The 17,239-nt window shown below is 34.8% G+C and overlaps 1 protein-coding gene across 6 annotated transcripts in view; it reads right to left on the bottom strand.

The window, feature by feature from the left end:
• The window catches only part of MARCHF7 (membrane associated ring-CH-type finger 7), a 69,101-nt gene that overhangs the window by 38,942 nt on the left and 12,920 nt on the right, over positions 1–17,239 (bottom strand). For all 6 annotated transcript variants that reach the window (XR_013172786.1, XR_013172785.1, XM_077153973.1 and 3 more), the window contains exon 2: positions 3,274–3,438. Coding sequence is in view for 4 of the 6 variants with exons in the window: in XM_077153973.1 (XP_077010088.1) it covers positions 3,274–3,426 (153 nt within the window). In the remaining 2 variants the exon portion in view is untranslated. The remainder of the gene's footprint in view (positions 1–3,273; positions 3,439–17,239) is intronic.

Below are 17,239 nucleotides of genomic sequence, written 5' to 3'. Positions count from 1 at the left end.
CAACAAGCAAAAAGTGAAAATGCAGTGAGTGCCATAACTAAGTTACAGAAATATATACATAGGTAAGAAACATATTCCTAGAAAAATCCCAAAATTTTACCTTTAACAACAAATATTACAGGAATTGAATTTCCAAAATATCTAAAATTCTCCTTACTGTTACCAGAGAGGTAAGATTATAATAGTTTTCAACAATTCAAATTTTAACAGAAATTCAAAGACGGAGTCACAGAAAAATACCAGTAAGATTAGTAACACACAGCCTCAGCTTACAAATGGCTGAGAACCAAAAGAAACTTATGAGAAGTCAATTGGAATACAGAACCTACAATTTCCCCAATATAATGCTATCCAGAAGTCCCAGATTCTTAAACTCATGCACATTACATACTTACCACGTAACCTACAGCAAATAATCTTTCCAGATTTCCAATTCTTCATCTATGAAATGATGCAAATATCTATCTCACTTAACTAAAATTAAAAGTGAAAGATGTTTTATAAAATGTCAAGTAGGATATAAATATAAGGTGTTTCCCTATTAGTTAATACATAACACAAATTGATCTACCATGCCCTACCTAACCTTGGTCCCTCCTTTTCCAGGCTTTGGCTTTATTAAGTGCTTCAGTTAAGAAAAAAGAATATTACATTGCTGACAACTGTGAGAAACCTTCCGCTTTCTAGTGGTACCTCCAATATTTAAAGGTCACTTTCCTTCATTAAATACATATTTTGCAAATAATCTCAAGATCGGTAAATAAAACTATATCAACATGTAACTTAATATATTCTTAACATATTATACAATACCCTAAGGACAGTAATTACCTTTTCAGATCAATGTAAATCCAGGAAATAATATCAGTAGCAGTAACAATAATCATAATTGGTAACATCTGAACTCTTACTACATCCCATGCACTGTTGTTCTAAGTGCTTCACAGGTACTATTTTTTTCAACTAATTATAACCATATGAGGAAGATTATCATCACCATTTTACAGATGAGTAAAAGAAATAAATGACATTGCTTAAAATCATATATCTGTTAAACAGATGAGCAAAGACTTTAGCTTAGGCAATTTGACTTCAGAACTCATGCTTTTAACCACTCCAATTTAAAATTCCATGATTCTAAGTTGTAACTGAGCTTACTTCAGCAATTTTATAGGAAATGGGAATGAGGGTATTTTAATCTGTGAACCAATAAGATGAAAAGACAAAAATGAGGGCAGAAAAGTAGGTTCCATTATGAGAAATCAAAATGATAAACTATTTATCTCTTTTAAGGCTATTCATAAAGCAGATTTTCTTTAAATCAATCACAGATGATGCAATTTCAAATCAAAGCAGCTCAACTATTAATGAAATGTACATGCTATAGAACAGGAATTTTAGGGTCTAAATCAAAACTACATAGCAAAGCAGTTAAGAAAAGCTCATTTATAACTGGAATTGTTTCTGTTAACACATTAAAAAAAGACTGCAATTTATAGTAGCAGGAAAGTATGAAGAAAATCCTCTAACTTTACAAAACTGATAATAATATTAAGAATCAATAAAAACTAAGGATAAAAATTGTTTCATTTGGACTTTAGATGTTTGAAGTAATTTTAAAATTTACTTTCATATTTAAATATATTAAAAACTTTGGAACAGAATGAATTCAACACCTATGGGTGCTACTACCACCTTTTAGGTATGGCCATTTCATAGGTATTAAAATATTTAAAGTTTTTAAACACTTGTATGTATTTATTTTCACAATGAAAAAATGGGATTTTTGGACTAGTCTGACACACAAAAAAACAAGCTGAAAAGTTTGAAATAGTCATTTTATTTATAAAATAGTTGTATTTTATAATGAATATAAATTTTCTAAATTCATGCAAGTGTTTAGTACCTAAGAAATTACTATAATAATTACTATAACAATAAAAGTAAAAACAAATGCTGCAACAGCTAACATTCATACATTGCTTACCAAATGAGAGACATTATTTTCATTCAGTATGTTAATTCACTGAACTCGTACATACCCTATGAATTGAGTAGTATGGAAACTAAGAAACAAAGAGGTTAATGACTTCCCCAGGTTCAAGTAGCTAGTTAAGTGGTGGAACAAAATTTCAATACAGGCAGTATGTAGAGTCTGGCTTCAGAGTTTGTATTCCTCACTAATAAGCTACATGAGAAATTAGACAAAGATCGGTATACAAATTTATAAAGACAATAAGAAACAATTTTTTGCCCTTTATAAATCACAAACTTTTAACCTGCCACATTTCAAAGAATGCAAAACTAGTCTTCTGTACCTTAGGCGAGTATACACTTATCTAGCAACAGAATAAAAAAAATAATAGATAAATTAACATTTAAATAACACCAAGTAAAAAGTTCACACTAAGTCAATGAGTAAGTGGGTAGTAGATATGGGAATTGTAGAGAAGTTCTATTTATACTTTAACTTCTGCATATTTATAAAATGCTCATTACTACACAGGAATCTTTTTAAATGAGACTTTACTATATAGTAGATTACATGATATATAACTACTTAGAGAAATAGAAATTAAAATATATACTAATTTTCATTAGAGGGTTCTTTAAAGTTTCAGTCAGTATCAGAATTCTGCCAATCACATTATTTAATCAGCTATTCAACAATAATGCAATGAATTTAAATTAGAAAGACACAGATGAATTTCATTACACTTACAAAACACGTACTCAAGAGATTTATCCCGTTTTATATTACAACCATTGTGTTAGAACATTGACAAGCCATTTTAAAAACCAACCAACCAACATCTGTTGAACCTAAGTAAAATTAGCTACATAATAGTAAAGGGATGAACCAGTGCAAACTCATGATTAGCAATAAAAATTAAAAATTCATTTAAAAGAACATCTTCATAAAAGCAAGTCTGTGAATTAATAATCACCCATCATTAGAAGTAAAATATTTAGAAGTTTCATTCTCAAGGAAAAACCTTAATTATTATGCCATTACTGCTGGACAAGCAGAGAATAGTCAGATAATGGTGTAATGTCAGAGAAAAAGGCTCTTGTCTTTGGTCCTTTGACAAAATCACTCACAATGACTAGTTTAGTCAAATACATATTTAAATTATGTTTACATTTTTAAGTACAAAGGTTTTCAAGCCTTTGGAAAGTATCATGATTTTATATAATAGGCCACCATCCCTTATCCATAATTCTGAAATTGAAAAAGAGGCTATGGATATATATTTCAAATTAAGATGTTACCTGATATTCAGAATCCATTCTAAATGAAGAGTCTCTTGGCTGATAGGTATCATTTAAACTACTGCCTCTGCTTCCAGATACCACCCTAGCACTTATAGAGCTGGAAGGTTGGACAGAAATTCTTCTTGGAATCCTTGAAGGTTTTGACTCCATTCTTTTGGTTTCCTGTGAAATGCAAATTTTGATTAATTGCCTGTGGTTACATGCAAATCTTCCATTCTTAATATTTAACCATTGACTAAAATCAATAATTAAACACGGCATGGTAAATAGTGAAACTATTAAACATCTCTCTTCTACAATGCAGAAAGAGCTCCACAAAATGAAGCAAACACTTTTTGCTTCATGCAAAACTGGCTTCATGCAAAACTGGGGGATGAGGAACTTTGAGGTACAGTGTTTCCAAAGCTCTTTTCCCTAACTCAATTCTGATTCCATATAGAATTTATCATTAACACTCTTGCTATTCTTACCTACTATTTAGTGTCCAATGTCATATCCTGAGTATTGGCTATAATGTTCTATTTGCATATCCCAAAACAACACGTGTTCTTACAGGCCTTTCTATGTGCCTGGTAAGTCTACACATTCCCATCCAACTCCTGGGCATCTTTCTCTAAGTGCTTTCACTTCATATACACTTTTATTAAGACATCATACCACTTTATACTTTAATTTGTTTACCCATATCTTTAGGGCAGGACCATTTTGAGTATCTTATTACCATTGCCTGGAATATAATAGGTACTTAAAAGCCACAAGTTGAAATGCAATACAAGAATGAATGAATGCATATTTCTTTTATTTTCTACTCATATAGGACCTCTTAATTATAACAATAATAGCAACAGTTGTTATTTACTCAGCATTATATGCCAGGCCTGGGGATAGGTGTGCTGGTTTGAAAAGATGTATGTCCCCTAGAAAAGCCATGTTTTAATCAAAATCCCATTTTGTAAAGGCAGAATAATCCCTATTCAATACTGCATGCTTGAATCTGTGATTAGATCATCTCCCTGGAGATGTGATTTAATCAAGAATGGTTGTTATGCTGGATTAAGTGACGACATGTCTCCACCCATTTGGGTGGGTCTTGATAAATTTCTGAAGTCCTATAAAAGAGGAAACAATTTGGAGAAAGTGAGAGATTGAGAGAGAGCAGAGAATGCTGCAGCACCACAAAGCAGAGAGTCCATGAGCCAGCGACCTTTGGAGACAAAGAAGAAAACACCTCCCGGGGAGCTTCATGAAACAGGAAGCCAGGAGAGAAAGTTGGTAGATGACGCTGTGCTCACCATGTGCCCTTCCAGCTGAGAGAAAGCGTGACTGTGGTTCACCAGGTGCCTTCTCACATGAGAGAGAAAACCTGAACTTCATCAGCCTTCTTGAACTAAGCTATCATTTCCTGGATGTCTTTGATTGGACATTTCTATAGACTTGTTTTAACTGAGACATTTTCTTGGCCTTAGAACTGTAAACTAACAACTCATTAAATTCCTCTTTCTAAAAGCCATTCCGTTTCTGGTATATTGCATTCTGGCAGCTAGCAACCTAGAACAGGAGGCTTCTGTTTATTATTTTATTTAACCCCCAAAACAATCCTCTGAGGTTGGTACTATATTATTTATAGATAAGAAACTGGCACTAAAAGGTTAAGTCATTTATGCATGGTCACATAACTATGAAGTTGGTCACATAACTATGAAGTGTTTCCTAAAATGTTTTTAAAGACTTTTATAATAATAAAATCACAGTATTTTAAGTGAAAAGGTCAACCTGTAATGTACATAGTATGTTTCTAATTATGTAAAATAAACAACAACAACAACAACAACAAAAAAAACGGAGAAAGAAAGGAAGAAACTTAGAAGCAAATTAACCAGAATGCTAAATTTGGTTTATATAAAATTTGAAATTGAATGTCTTCCCCCTTTATGTATTTAATAGTTTCTGTTTTCTTCACTAAGTATTCCCCAGCCCCTGCCAAAAGAAGCTACTAAGTACCCTGATCTTTAATGATACATAAATGCGATTTGCTCAACACTATATTTGTTAGATTCATCCAGGTTTGGCATATACAATTAAAGTTACTCTAATTTGTTTATGTAGTATTCTACTGTACGAATGAACACAATTCATTTTCCAATTCTACTTTGGATGGACAATAGACTCCAGTTTTTGGCTAGTACAAATAGCACTACTATGTGGACATTACTTTTACAAATTGAAAAAAAAAATTTTTTTTTCCATAAGGAAAAGGATTAGAATGATGCCTACGGATACCTCAGATGTTCTTGGTCATCATCGGAGTAAAAAGAGCATACAAGAAAGGGGCAAAGAGTAAATTCTTTTTTCTTAAAAAGAATAACTATCACAACAATCTCTTCAACTTCTCCCACAGTTGCTCAATTTCAAAGTCAAAATTCTAAATTATTTACTCCCTTATTGTGCTGGTAGGGGACTATAATTCTGGCAAATCCAAATAGATGCAGCTCAGTTATACAATGTGAAGTTTGGACTGGGTATATATTTGCTTTATTAACATATTCATATTTAAGAAATCAAACTAAAATATTTAATTTTTCAGCATGCACCCTCATTAATTTATCAACTCAGTTTTGGATTAAGTACATCTTTCTACCTTAAAGTTACTACAAAATAATCTCAGTATAGGAAAAACACGGTGCCAAGTAATGAAAAGAAAGAAGACGAACAGAGCAAATTAACACCAAAATAAATGGTCTATATTGTAGTACACGGAATAAAAATAAACATAAAAGTTAAATAACAGAACAAATTATCAACTAAAACCATACACACAAGAATACACAGCTCATGAGCCAGAGTAACAAAGTCATACTATGCAATATGATTGATTAAATCAAAGGAAGCTCAAAAGAAGTATGCTTTCAACTTCCAGTTAAATAAGATATTGTCCTTACATATCTATTTGGCCTTCTCTTTCCAAAATTCCAATAAAATGACAGTGAATGAATCAAAGCTTTAACTATGAAGATAACAGGAAAGGAGACCTTAGAAGGCAAGAGATTTCAATGTATATTTGGAAAATACAAAGGAGTGAGAGGTAGCATAATTTAGAGGACAGAAGCACAGGATGAAACTGTACCCTAGATACTTGGAAACAGGAAACAAAGCATTTATTTAGCCTATAGCCAAATGCATAGAGTATATATTAAAAAACTGGAGATACAAAGTAAAAAGATAAGATGATTGGGGTTGAAAAGACACTTGTGGAATTAAAATCTATATTGGAAAAGCAGAACCCCAAATTTGCCCCTTCCCTCCATTTCAAGGAAAGGACATTTATTTTTCTGGAGAATAAGAACTTCCAGTTAAATCTTCCAGTTTAATCTACTTCACAGGTAAATTTACCCCCTTAAATATACAATCATCTCTAGGCAGGGTTTGGGAAGGCAGGTATAAGGAATAATAAAAAAAATCTAAATATTCAACACTGAGACGTAAAGACTCTTTCCTGGTCTTACTTCTACAACGCTGTTAGTAGATTACAGGATTCTTCTTTTGGATCACCAAACACCACCAACGACAAGACTTCTGAACATTAACATATGGAATGGACCCAAGTAAAAAATTAGCTTGCTACTTGACCAGCAAAGCCCACCAGGCACCAAGAGTTTCTAGTCAGCTTTTGTAATGCTTCCCTCTAACAGACAAACACCAAGTATCCAAGGAAGGCCTCCAATGTGAAAGAAAGACCAAAACCAACAAAAGCAAAAGGAACCTAGAGATGATGCAGAGGGGCTATAATTACTATCCTTAAAGGGACTTAAAAATATTCGTTCATAAAATAAGAAAAGGATGCTTGAGAAAGCAACCCAACTCTCATATTGAGCTTGTGGAAATTCAAAATGTGATCCATACTGAAATAAATTCAGCCTAATAACTGGGAGAAAGAGCAGAACAAAAAGAACTAGGAAATTTAATAGTGACAGTAGTGTCCAAGAGACCTATCATTTGACTATGGTTATAAAAAGAGAAGAAAAAAATGGAAAAGAAATTACCAAAGAAATAAAGGAACCATTGTAAAACCAAAGGAAACAAATTTCCAGATTGAAAAGGCACAAGTGTACTCAGTGAGATTAACAAGAAAAGACCAACCCCAAGTAAAATACACCATTTTGAAATTTCAGAACACTGGAAATAAAGGTAACGATACTACAAGTTTCCAGAGTGGAAAAACAGTTCACATACAAGGGGAAAGAAATCAGAATGGCTTCTTACCAACAACATCAAAAACCAATAAGAAATAAGACAATGAAGCAGTGTCTATAGTACAGAGGAAAAACAAATGTTTAGCCTTCAACTCTGATCTAGTAACTAAGTGTAAGGTGTACACAGAGCAGGGCACAATTTCAGACATGCAAGGTTTCCAAAAAAATTAAAAAACAAAAAAGCAAAACCTTAGGAAACTAATGAGGATTATGACCTAGACAACTGAGAACACAAGGTATGAAAAGAGGAAGACACCGAACCCAGTAAACAGTTACAAAGGAAGGTCCAGGAAGAACAACCTATGCAGACTAAAGTGGGACCACAGACAGAGAGGAAAGTTCTAAAGGGGGGGGGGGGGGGAAGGATCACAGGGAAACAGCATTTCATTGGTATGTGGCAGAGATGATAAAATTGAAAGAAAAATTTTGAGTGCATAGAACACAAGGCAATTAAAATAGATTTTTCAAACTCTGGAAAAAGAGTTGTTATGCAATAAAGGAGGCATGGCTTTCTATGGATGAATTCTAACAATAATGTGGACATAATATAAACAGACTGTCATAGAGCAATCCATAATTTCTCTACAAATATGCCTTGGGGTGGCGATGAGTAGGGAAAGGACAATGGTAGGTAAAAAACAAATACAAATGACACTGAAAAATCATCAAATAACAGTATAATTAAACCATTTAGAAATAAGGTAAATCCTAGAAGAAATAGTCACAAAACTAAGAGTAGCCTCTGGAGAGTGGGACTTAGGGAATGGGATGAAGGGTGTGGCAAGGAAAGCTGTTTTCCTTAGAAGCAGGATGGCTATAAACAGTTAGCCCAAAATATCTTGAGTTTATGGCCAGGAAAGTCCTAATTCATAATAATTATCACAGGATAATTAGCCTATACTTCTTAAAAATAGCCCGATTTGAATAATAAAGCATAGTCAATTGACTTTTCTATCAGTTTTTGTAAGCTAAGTACTTATGTGTTATGTCCATGAATAATTTCCCATTAATAAGAAAACGAAGATATGAATTTTATAATGGAAATTTAAAGATGACATACAATAGGAGAAAGAATAGTGGTGGATAAGCAAGGACATGCAAAACGTCCATAAATGATTTAACAAGACTAGATCTGTTATGAAGGCCGCCATGAAAATACTAAACAAGGGCGTATATCTGTGATTTGAGATTTTCAACAGAGACAAAATGTACAGTTGGTTAACAGTAATAATCTCTCTCACACTTTACTTTGAATATATTTCTATTCAATTATTTCTTGCAAAATGAAAAGAAACTAACCTAGTAGGAAATCTGTTCAAAGCAAACCTCATGGGAGGAGGCAAAGAGGTGGAGTCCTATGAGGAATAAAATCTATCCCATATGAAACTATTTTTGGCAACTCCTCTACATAAACTGATTGAATTTTAACAATGTAGGTATTACATGAAAACTTATCTAATTTGGTTGCATAACTTGTAGGTCAAAGGCACAAAAAATATACACTTACAGGCCTTGAAAAACTTCTACTAGACCATTTTCAAAGAGTCTATGCAATATGTTTAAAAACTCATTCATTCTTTCAACAGTTTTTTGAATGCTTTCTATGAATGCTAGACAACACACTAAATAAGGGAGTGAGTTTGGGGAGACAACAATAGACACAAGAGATACAACCTGCCCTCAAAAACGCTGTAGTGAGAAACAAACTACACAATTAACAACATAATTTTAAAAATTGTAAATGCTATAAAGGAAAAGATAAAAGCAACAATAGACTAGCAGGAAAAAAGGTACTTGAAGCTTAATGCTTTTGACCAAGACTTGAAAGTACAAAAAAAATTCATTATAATAGCCTTAGTTTGCTCCCATCATTATATAGTGTTTCATTAAATTTAGATTTGATTCTTTTGGAAAGTCACTTTCTTTTTCTGTGTTTGGTAATAAGGTAATTAACTTACCACCAGGGTCTGCTTCATGTGTGCGACTAAGGCAGCAATATTTGACCTGGTGCTTGGTGAAAAGCTCCACAGTTGCTGTCATAAAATTCTTACAATTTTATCTTTGAACTTTTAAGTGAACTCAGATAGGATACTGGAGCATGAGCCTCGTGAGCAGAGGCAACACATGCATGTTCATCATGCCTTACCACTCAATTTGTATAACGCACCCATGATAACTATGTGCATTTCATAAAACACCTAACATAGTTGCTTTGATAAACTTCCATGCATGGGTCCACTGGAATTCTGTGCTCACGTCCCATACCAGCAAATCTAAGACTAAGCGGAGGCACTGACAGCCATGTGAGGCCATACCTTCTGTTCTATCAGAACTTGTTTTGAATGTAGAAAGTAATGTGAACCAGCAAAACCTTATGATTGTTAGGATGGGGATGATGCTATTTTGTGGCATTCTATATCCTAAACTGCAATGGAACACTTTCCCCTTTTTTTGTTATAAAAATATTTAAGTAGAGAAAAACTGCGAGATAGTAAAGCTGATACCCATTTGGCCACCCTACATTCAACAGTTACTGTTTAGCCACATTTGCTTTATATCTATATAGAAATACCATTTTCACATAAACTTATTTTGTGATGTAAATATTTCAACTTCAGAAGTGTAAAAGTTCAATAAAGTAAAAATATCAGGGAGCTAATATTTGAGTTAGTCCTTGACGACTGACAAGAGAAAAAGAAGAAGGCAGAGATATTAAAGAATATTTAAGAACAAGAAAATAACGAGTGTGAGGGTGGGATTGAGGGGATAGAAGAGAAGAGAGGAAGAGAAACAGAACCAGAGGAACAGAAAAGATTACACAGGAAGTAAATGCAGAAAGTTTGTTATGTTCAGATTGTAAAGATAGTTGTGTCCTCTGCTAGGCATACGATGAACTTTAATAAGGCAATGGCTTTGAAGCTCTTAACTACAAGTGACTTGCATACTATTTTTCTTTCCAAGGACCCCAGAAATTATGTTACCGACAAAAGAAATCACAGTTTTCAAAGATGAAACAATAATACTATAACAAAACTACCTAGTTTTGTCTACCTTGATAATGGAGTCATATAAAACTTGTTGTGCCTTTTAAAATACTGAAAGTAACTCAAAACTAATTTTACTACTTTTATGAAACCAGGGGGTACAAACTTCTGCTATAAGCTACAGGTCTAGAGTTACTAAAGATCTTGAAACAGGATCAGCTAAAACCAAAACAAACAGACTAAAACTAAACCCAGTATCAAGGATAAATTATAAGGAGAGGCACAGTGGCTCCAAGACAAATAAGTTATGGCTCAGTGTAGTGGAAATGAACAGAAGGTAGATCTAACAAATACTTCTCAAGCAGAAAAGAACTTAGCTAATAAACTAGGAGGAAATTATTCAGATCACTGATGGAAAACAAAGGTTTATCTCTTTTTGGCAGGGAGTTGGGAGTGAGGAACAAAGATGCACACAGAAAAGAGATGTTTTTAAGAATGAGGAATCTGAATTGTTCAGAGGAGGTCTAGAATACTGAAAATAAAGTTCTGAAAACACAGAAGAGCAGTCTGGCCTGATAAAAGATTTTCCGTAGCTTATACCGATGTATTTACTTTTTTACATACACATATACTTTCTTCTTCTTGCCTTCTATTTATATCTTACATTCTATCTGATCAGCCTTAACCCCTTCCACCTCCTGCTAATTATCTTTAATTGGCAGAATATGGGGCACTATGAAAAAGTAAACTAGAAAATATCAGGTTATGTGGAAAAAAAACATTTGGAACAAAGGAGTTCTACCTATGACCCTACCCAAGAGTAAAGCTTTCCAAAAAAATCATACTGACTTCTGGGGAAGATGGCAGAGTAGGGAGCTCCAAGACATTCCTTCCACCAAAACACTAATTAAGCAGGCAGTAACTGTAAAGCTGGGGAGGCCAGAAGAACACTGTACAACATTCACAGAAGAACAGAGGAAGGGACAAATAACAGTAAAGAAGAGTGAGCTGCTCTCTGCACACTGGCTGCTGGCACCCATTTCCCACTCTTGCAGTGGGCTGGGGTCCAGTCCCTGGCTAGCTCACTGATGGCAGAAAAGAATTTAAAAAGCTCTTCCCCTTTCTGAAGAGCACTGGATGGAGGTAGCTGAAGAGCCCATCAACTGATGAGCAGAAGGGTGATCTGTGATGTATACACACAGATGACGGAATATGGTGTGACAGCTGAAAGGAATGTCATAAGGCATGCAACAAGATGAACCCAGAGAACATGATGTTGAGAAAGTAAGTCAGAAACAAAAGGACAAATATTGCATGGTCTCATTTAGAAAATGCTTATAATAAAAGTAGGGACTAGACTGTAAGATCTTAGAGTAGTCTCATTTATTCTCAAGTTTTAATAGTAACTTCTAAATTGAGATGCTGTGCTCAGATAACCTGAAATTTGGGTATCTGTGTGGCAACTAAGACTCAGAGTTCTGTAGCTCTGAATGTCAGCATTACTCCATATAGCAATTGTTAAAGAAGGTGAAAAAGAGACCAGACTTCAGTTAGAGATATGGATGAAGATAATCTGGTTAGGGCTAAGGTAAATCAGAATACAGAGTAAAGGATGATACTAGCTGTATTTTGTTTCTGGTTTATTTATTTATTTATTTTATTACATGGGCAGGCACTGGCAATCAAACCCAGGTCTCCAGGATGGCAGGTGAGAACTCTGCCACTGAGCCATAGTGGCTCGCCCATCTAGTTGTATTTTATATCTTCAACTTCTGTGAGAGACCAAAGGAAGAGATGCTTATTTTGTCCAAAATTAAAATTTTCTGTAGCATACTATCTAATTTAACCTGTCAAGTTATCTAAACATCCTATATAACGTGGATTTTGTTATTCTGTTATTAATGAGATCTTGTTACTCTGTATAGTTTAATTTAATACCTGATACATTCCAGAGTATTTGGGACAGAAAACAAAAAAAAAGTATTTGCAATGTCCCTTGAGGGACTGGAGAAAAAAAGAATATGCCCCCAGATGGGAAATTCCTGACATTCTCACAAACCTTAGAGACTCCCAATCTAACGAGCTAAATCCTCAATCTTGAGGTAAGCCCTTATGAAACTTATTTCTGTAATGGTGAAGCTAAGCCTTCCTATAATTATGCCTAAGAGTCACCCCCAGAGAACCTCTTTTGTTGCTCAGATGTGGCCTCTCTAAGCCAAACTTTGGAAATAAACTCTCTACCCTGCCCCCCACATGAGACATTTTCAGGGGTGTAAGTCTCCTAGGCAATGTGGGACATGACTCCCAGGGATGAGCTTGATCCTGGCACTGTGGGATTTGACAATGCCTTCCTGACCAAAAGGAGGAAAAGAAATGAAACAAAGTAAGGTTTCAGTGGCTAAGAGATTTCAAATAGAGTTGAAAGGTTACTCCAGAGGTTACTCTAATACAAGCTTCAGGCAGATAATGCAAATTGCCAGTTATACGAAGGCCCAGGCAACTGTATACCAGAAAATTCTAAAGAATACCCTGGACTCGATATAAGACTCTATAGAAGTTTTACTATTAAATTTATTCTTCCAGAAACTTAAAATCTACAGGGTTGCTTTCCCAGATAAGCCCTGAAACCTAGTCTTTTCAAAATAAACAGTCCCATTCCTCTATCCCATAATGCTGACACCCCTTTTCAGCATGAAGAAGTTAGAATGATCATTGCCCAAATACCTCTGAAGATTGAGAGATCGATCAAATGAGCGGTAGGAGTTGTAACAGAGAAGTTAGGATCTAACAAATGGTTAACAGTACTGAATCATTATAAAGAATTAGAACAGACAGAAGGAAAACCCTGAAATTGTTGAACTGCAATCTATTACCCATGATTTTTGATAATCACTGTATAACAATATAGCTTTTATCTTGAGATTCTGTGACTGGAAAAATCTTATTGACTGAGACGCTCTTCATCCTGTCCATTGCTAGATGAGTATTATAATAAAGACATGCATGGAGAAAAAAATGTAGACTACAGGGTACCTAATGTAAGAGTTTTTTCTTTTTTATTTTTCAGAAGTGATGCAAATGTTCTAAGAAATGATCATGGTGATGAATATATAACTGTGATGATATAGCAAGTCACTGATTATATATCAAGAATGGAATGTTCATATGTTAAGAAATGCTCGTGTCTATATGTTATTATGTTTTGTCAATAAAAAAAGGATATAGTGTACCTAGAAAGAAGCTAGAGAAGGGGAAGTGGTTATCTAATAAGTACAAAATTGCTAACAAGGTTGAATTTAAATGTTTGGGAATGGACAGAGGTGATGGTAGCTTACTCTTGAGATTAAAAGAAGTAACACACAGTAGGTGAATCTGATTCACAGTCATTTTATATCATGTAAGTTATTCTACAAACCACTATAAATGTAAAAAAAAATAACAGGGTTAAATGGAGGAAAAAACGCTATTACAGAATTATGGACTACAGGTAACTAATATTCTAATATTCTTTTATCAACAGTAACAAATATACTAATACCAAAACTACGGGTCAACAATGGAGCAGGGGATCAGGGGTAAGAAAGATTCGGGTTTTATTTTTATTATTATTATTTCTGTTCTGTAATAATGAAAATGTTCTAAAATCAATCATGGGGTGTAAACACAACTATATGATAATACTATGAGTCAGTGACAGTATACTTTGGATAGCTGGTGTAGTGTGTGAATCTATTTCAATAAAATTGGGGGAAAAAATCCTCTTTCCCAAGAATAGGGGTGTGCTGGTTTAAAAGGATGTAAATCCCCAAGAAAAGCCATGTTTTAATCTAAATCCCATTTCGTAAAGGCAGAATAATCCCTATTCAATACTGTATGTTTGAATCTGTAATCAGATCATCTCCCTGGAGATGTAACCCAATCAAGAGTAGCTGTAAAGCTGGATTGGGGGAAATCTGTCTCCACACATTTGGGTGGGTCCTGATTAGTTTCTGAAGTTCTATAAAAGAGGAAACATCTTGGAGAATGAAGGAGATTCAGAGAGAGAGCAGAGAATGCTGTAACACCACAAAGCAGAGTCCACTAGCCAGCGCTTCGGAGATGAAAAAGGAAAACGCCTCCTGGGGAACTTCATGAAACCAGAAACCAGGAGAGAAAGCTAGCAGATGACACCGTGTTTGCCATTATGCCCTTCCAGCCAAGAGAGAAACCCTGACCATGTTCGCCGTGTGCCTTCTCACTTGAGACAGAAACTCTGAACTTCATCAGCCTTCTTGTATCAAGGTATCTTTCCCTGGATGCCTGTGATTGGACATTTCTATAGACTTGTTTAACTGGGACATTTTCTTGACCTTAGAGCTGTAAACTAGCAACTTATTAAATTCCCCTTTTTAAAAGTCATTTGTTTCTGGTATATTGCATTCCAGCAGCTAGCAAACTAGAACAGGGGTGGTCATGGCCAACCACTGATCTCAGTTTTTGACTGACAAATTTGGGAATCTAGATAGCTGGGTCCTGACTCTGAACTTCTATTTCAACCTGATCTGGAAAAAGCCAGTGGGAGCAACTGTTTCAAACTTGCCCCGGATGGGGGGGGAGGGGGGAGTGGTTATTTAAAGGCAAAGTGCTTCCTCTGGGTTGCAGGGAACAATTAGCTGAACGGCTGAATTGCTAGGCAAGCCACTAAAACACAGCCTTGGGGAGTCACCAAAGAGGCTTTGGCGTCCTTCTGATCCCTACCCAGGGCACTTTGCAGATGGTCTATACTCCCTTCATGGAACCTTGACCCTGTTTTGGCTGGAAAATACTGACTTGGGAAAAGTACTCTCCAGGATAGTCCTCCTCACAGAATTTGCCCTGCAGGCAAAATCAACTGGTATCAAGCAAAGGACAGTAAAAAACCAGAAAAAAAAAACCAGAACAAGATTCCCAGAAAATAAACAGAGGAAAGGAAGCTTAAATACTGTACCACATATACAGGGCTAGAAGCAGATGAATAAAAGCTGAAAAAATCTGATGAGTTAAACACAGGCTGTTATAAAGATCTGGAATAAATTGAACCAAGCATCAAAGAGCCTTAACACAAAGCCAATCAACTTTAAAACCCCAGACAAAATAAACTCATCAAGATAATCAGATATCTAGACATCAGCAAGAAATTACAAGCTATTTTAAGACAGAAGACATGGCCTAAAGGAACAAATAAATACTTCAGAGGAGACACAAAATTTGGAACTAACCAAAGATGTTCAAACAAATCTCTTAAATCAATTCAAGGAGATGTAGGAAAATTCGACTAAAAAGATAAAAGATAAGACAATGTGTGAGCATAGAAAAGAATATTAAAGTATAGAAAGAAACATACCAAGAATTATGGAGATGGAAGGCACAATAGGAGAGATTAAAAATACACCCAAGGCACACAACAGCAGATTTGAAAAGGCATAATATCAGTGAACAGGAAGACAGGAGAATCAAAATCTTACAGACACAAGAACAGATTGAGAAAGGAATAGAAAAAACCGAGCAAGGTTTCAGGGATTTAAATGAGGGCATGAAGCATGCAAACATATGCAATATGGGTATCCCAGAAGGAAGAGAAGAGTAAAGGGGCAGAAAGAATACATGAGGAAATAATGGCCAAAAATTTCCCAACTCTTCGGAAAGACATTAAATATTTACGTCCAAGAAGAGGAATGTACTTCAAACAGGTTAAATCCTAATAGACCTACCCTGAGATATATACTAATCAGAAGGTCAAATAACAAAAAGAAAAAAGAGACAACCCTCAAAACAGCAAGAGAAAACCATTCATCATATACAAGGGAACCACAGTAAGAATAGTTAATTTTTTCATGAGAAACCATGGGTTTTTCATGGCAGTGGTATGAAATATCTAAGGTAATGAAAGAGAGAAACTGCAGCCAATAATTCCTTATATGGCAAAACTGTTCTTCAAAAGTGGGGATGTGCTTAAAATGTTCACACATAAATAGAAACTGCGGGAAAACCAATAAGAGAACTGCTCCACAAGAAACACTAACGGAAATTTTGCAGGCTGAAAGGAAAAGACAGTAGAGAGTGGCTTAGAGAGTGGCTTGAAGAAATGAAGATTATCAGTAAGGGCAATTAAAAGGGTAAAAAGAGAAACAAAAGAAATAGATATGACATAAAAGCCAAAGGATAAAATGGCTGAACTATTTACAGCCTTCACTGTTACAACCTGGAATGTTAATGGATTAAAGTCCCCACAAGACACAGAATGATAGAATACATACAAAAAAAAAAAAAAAAAAAGCATAACATATATGCTGTTTACAGGAGACTCACCTTAGACCCAAAGACACAAATAGGTTGAAAGGGAAAGGTCTGAAAATGATATTCCTTGCAAATAGTAAAAAGAGCTGAGGTAGCTATTCTAATATCAGACGAAACAGACTTTAAATGCAAATCTCTTTTAAAAGATAATTAAAGTCATTATGTTATTAAAAGGATGATCTGCAAGAGAAAATAATAATCATACATATTTATGCAGCTAACCATGGTGCCCCAAAATACATGAGGGAAAACACTGGCAAGACTGAAGAGAGAAAGAGATATCTCTACAATATTAGATGGAGACTTCAATATACCACTCTTATCAACAGATAAAACATCTAGACAGAGGACCAATAAGGAAACAGAAAACTTCAGTAATATGATAAATGAACTAGACCTAAGAGGTATATACAG

Source organism: Tamandua tetradactyla, chromosome 3 (genome assembly GCF_023851605.1).
Source record: "Tamandua tetradactyla isolate mTamTet1 chromosome 3, mTamTet1.pri, whole genome shotgun sequence".
Lineage (NCBI taxonomy): Eukaryota > Metazoa > Chordata > Mammalia > Pilosa > Myrmecophagidae > Tamandua > Tamandua tetradactyla.
This window is presented reverse-complemented; position numbering and strand designations above follow the sequence as displayed.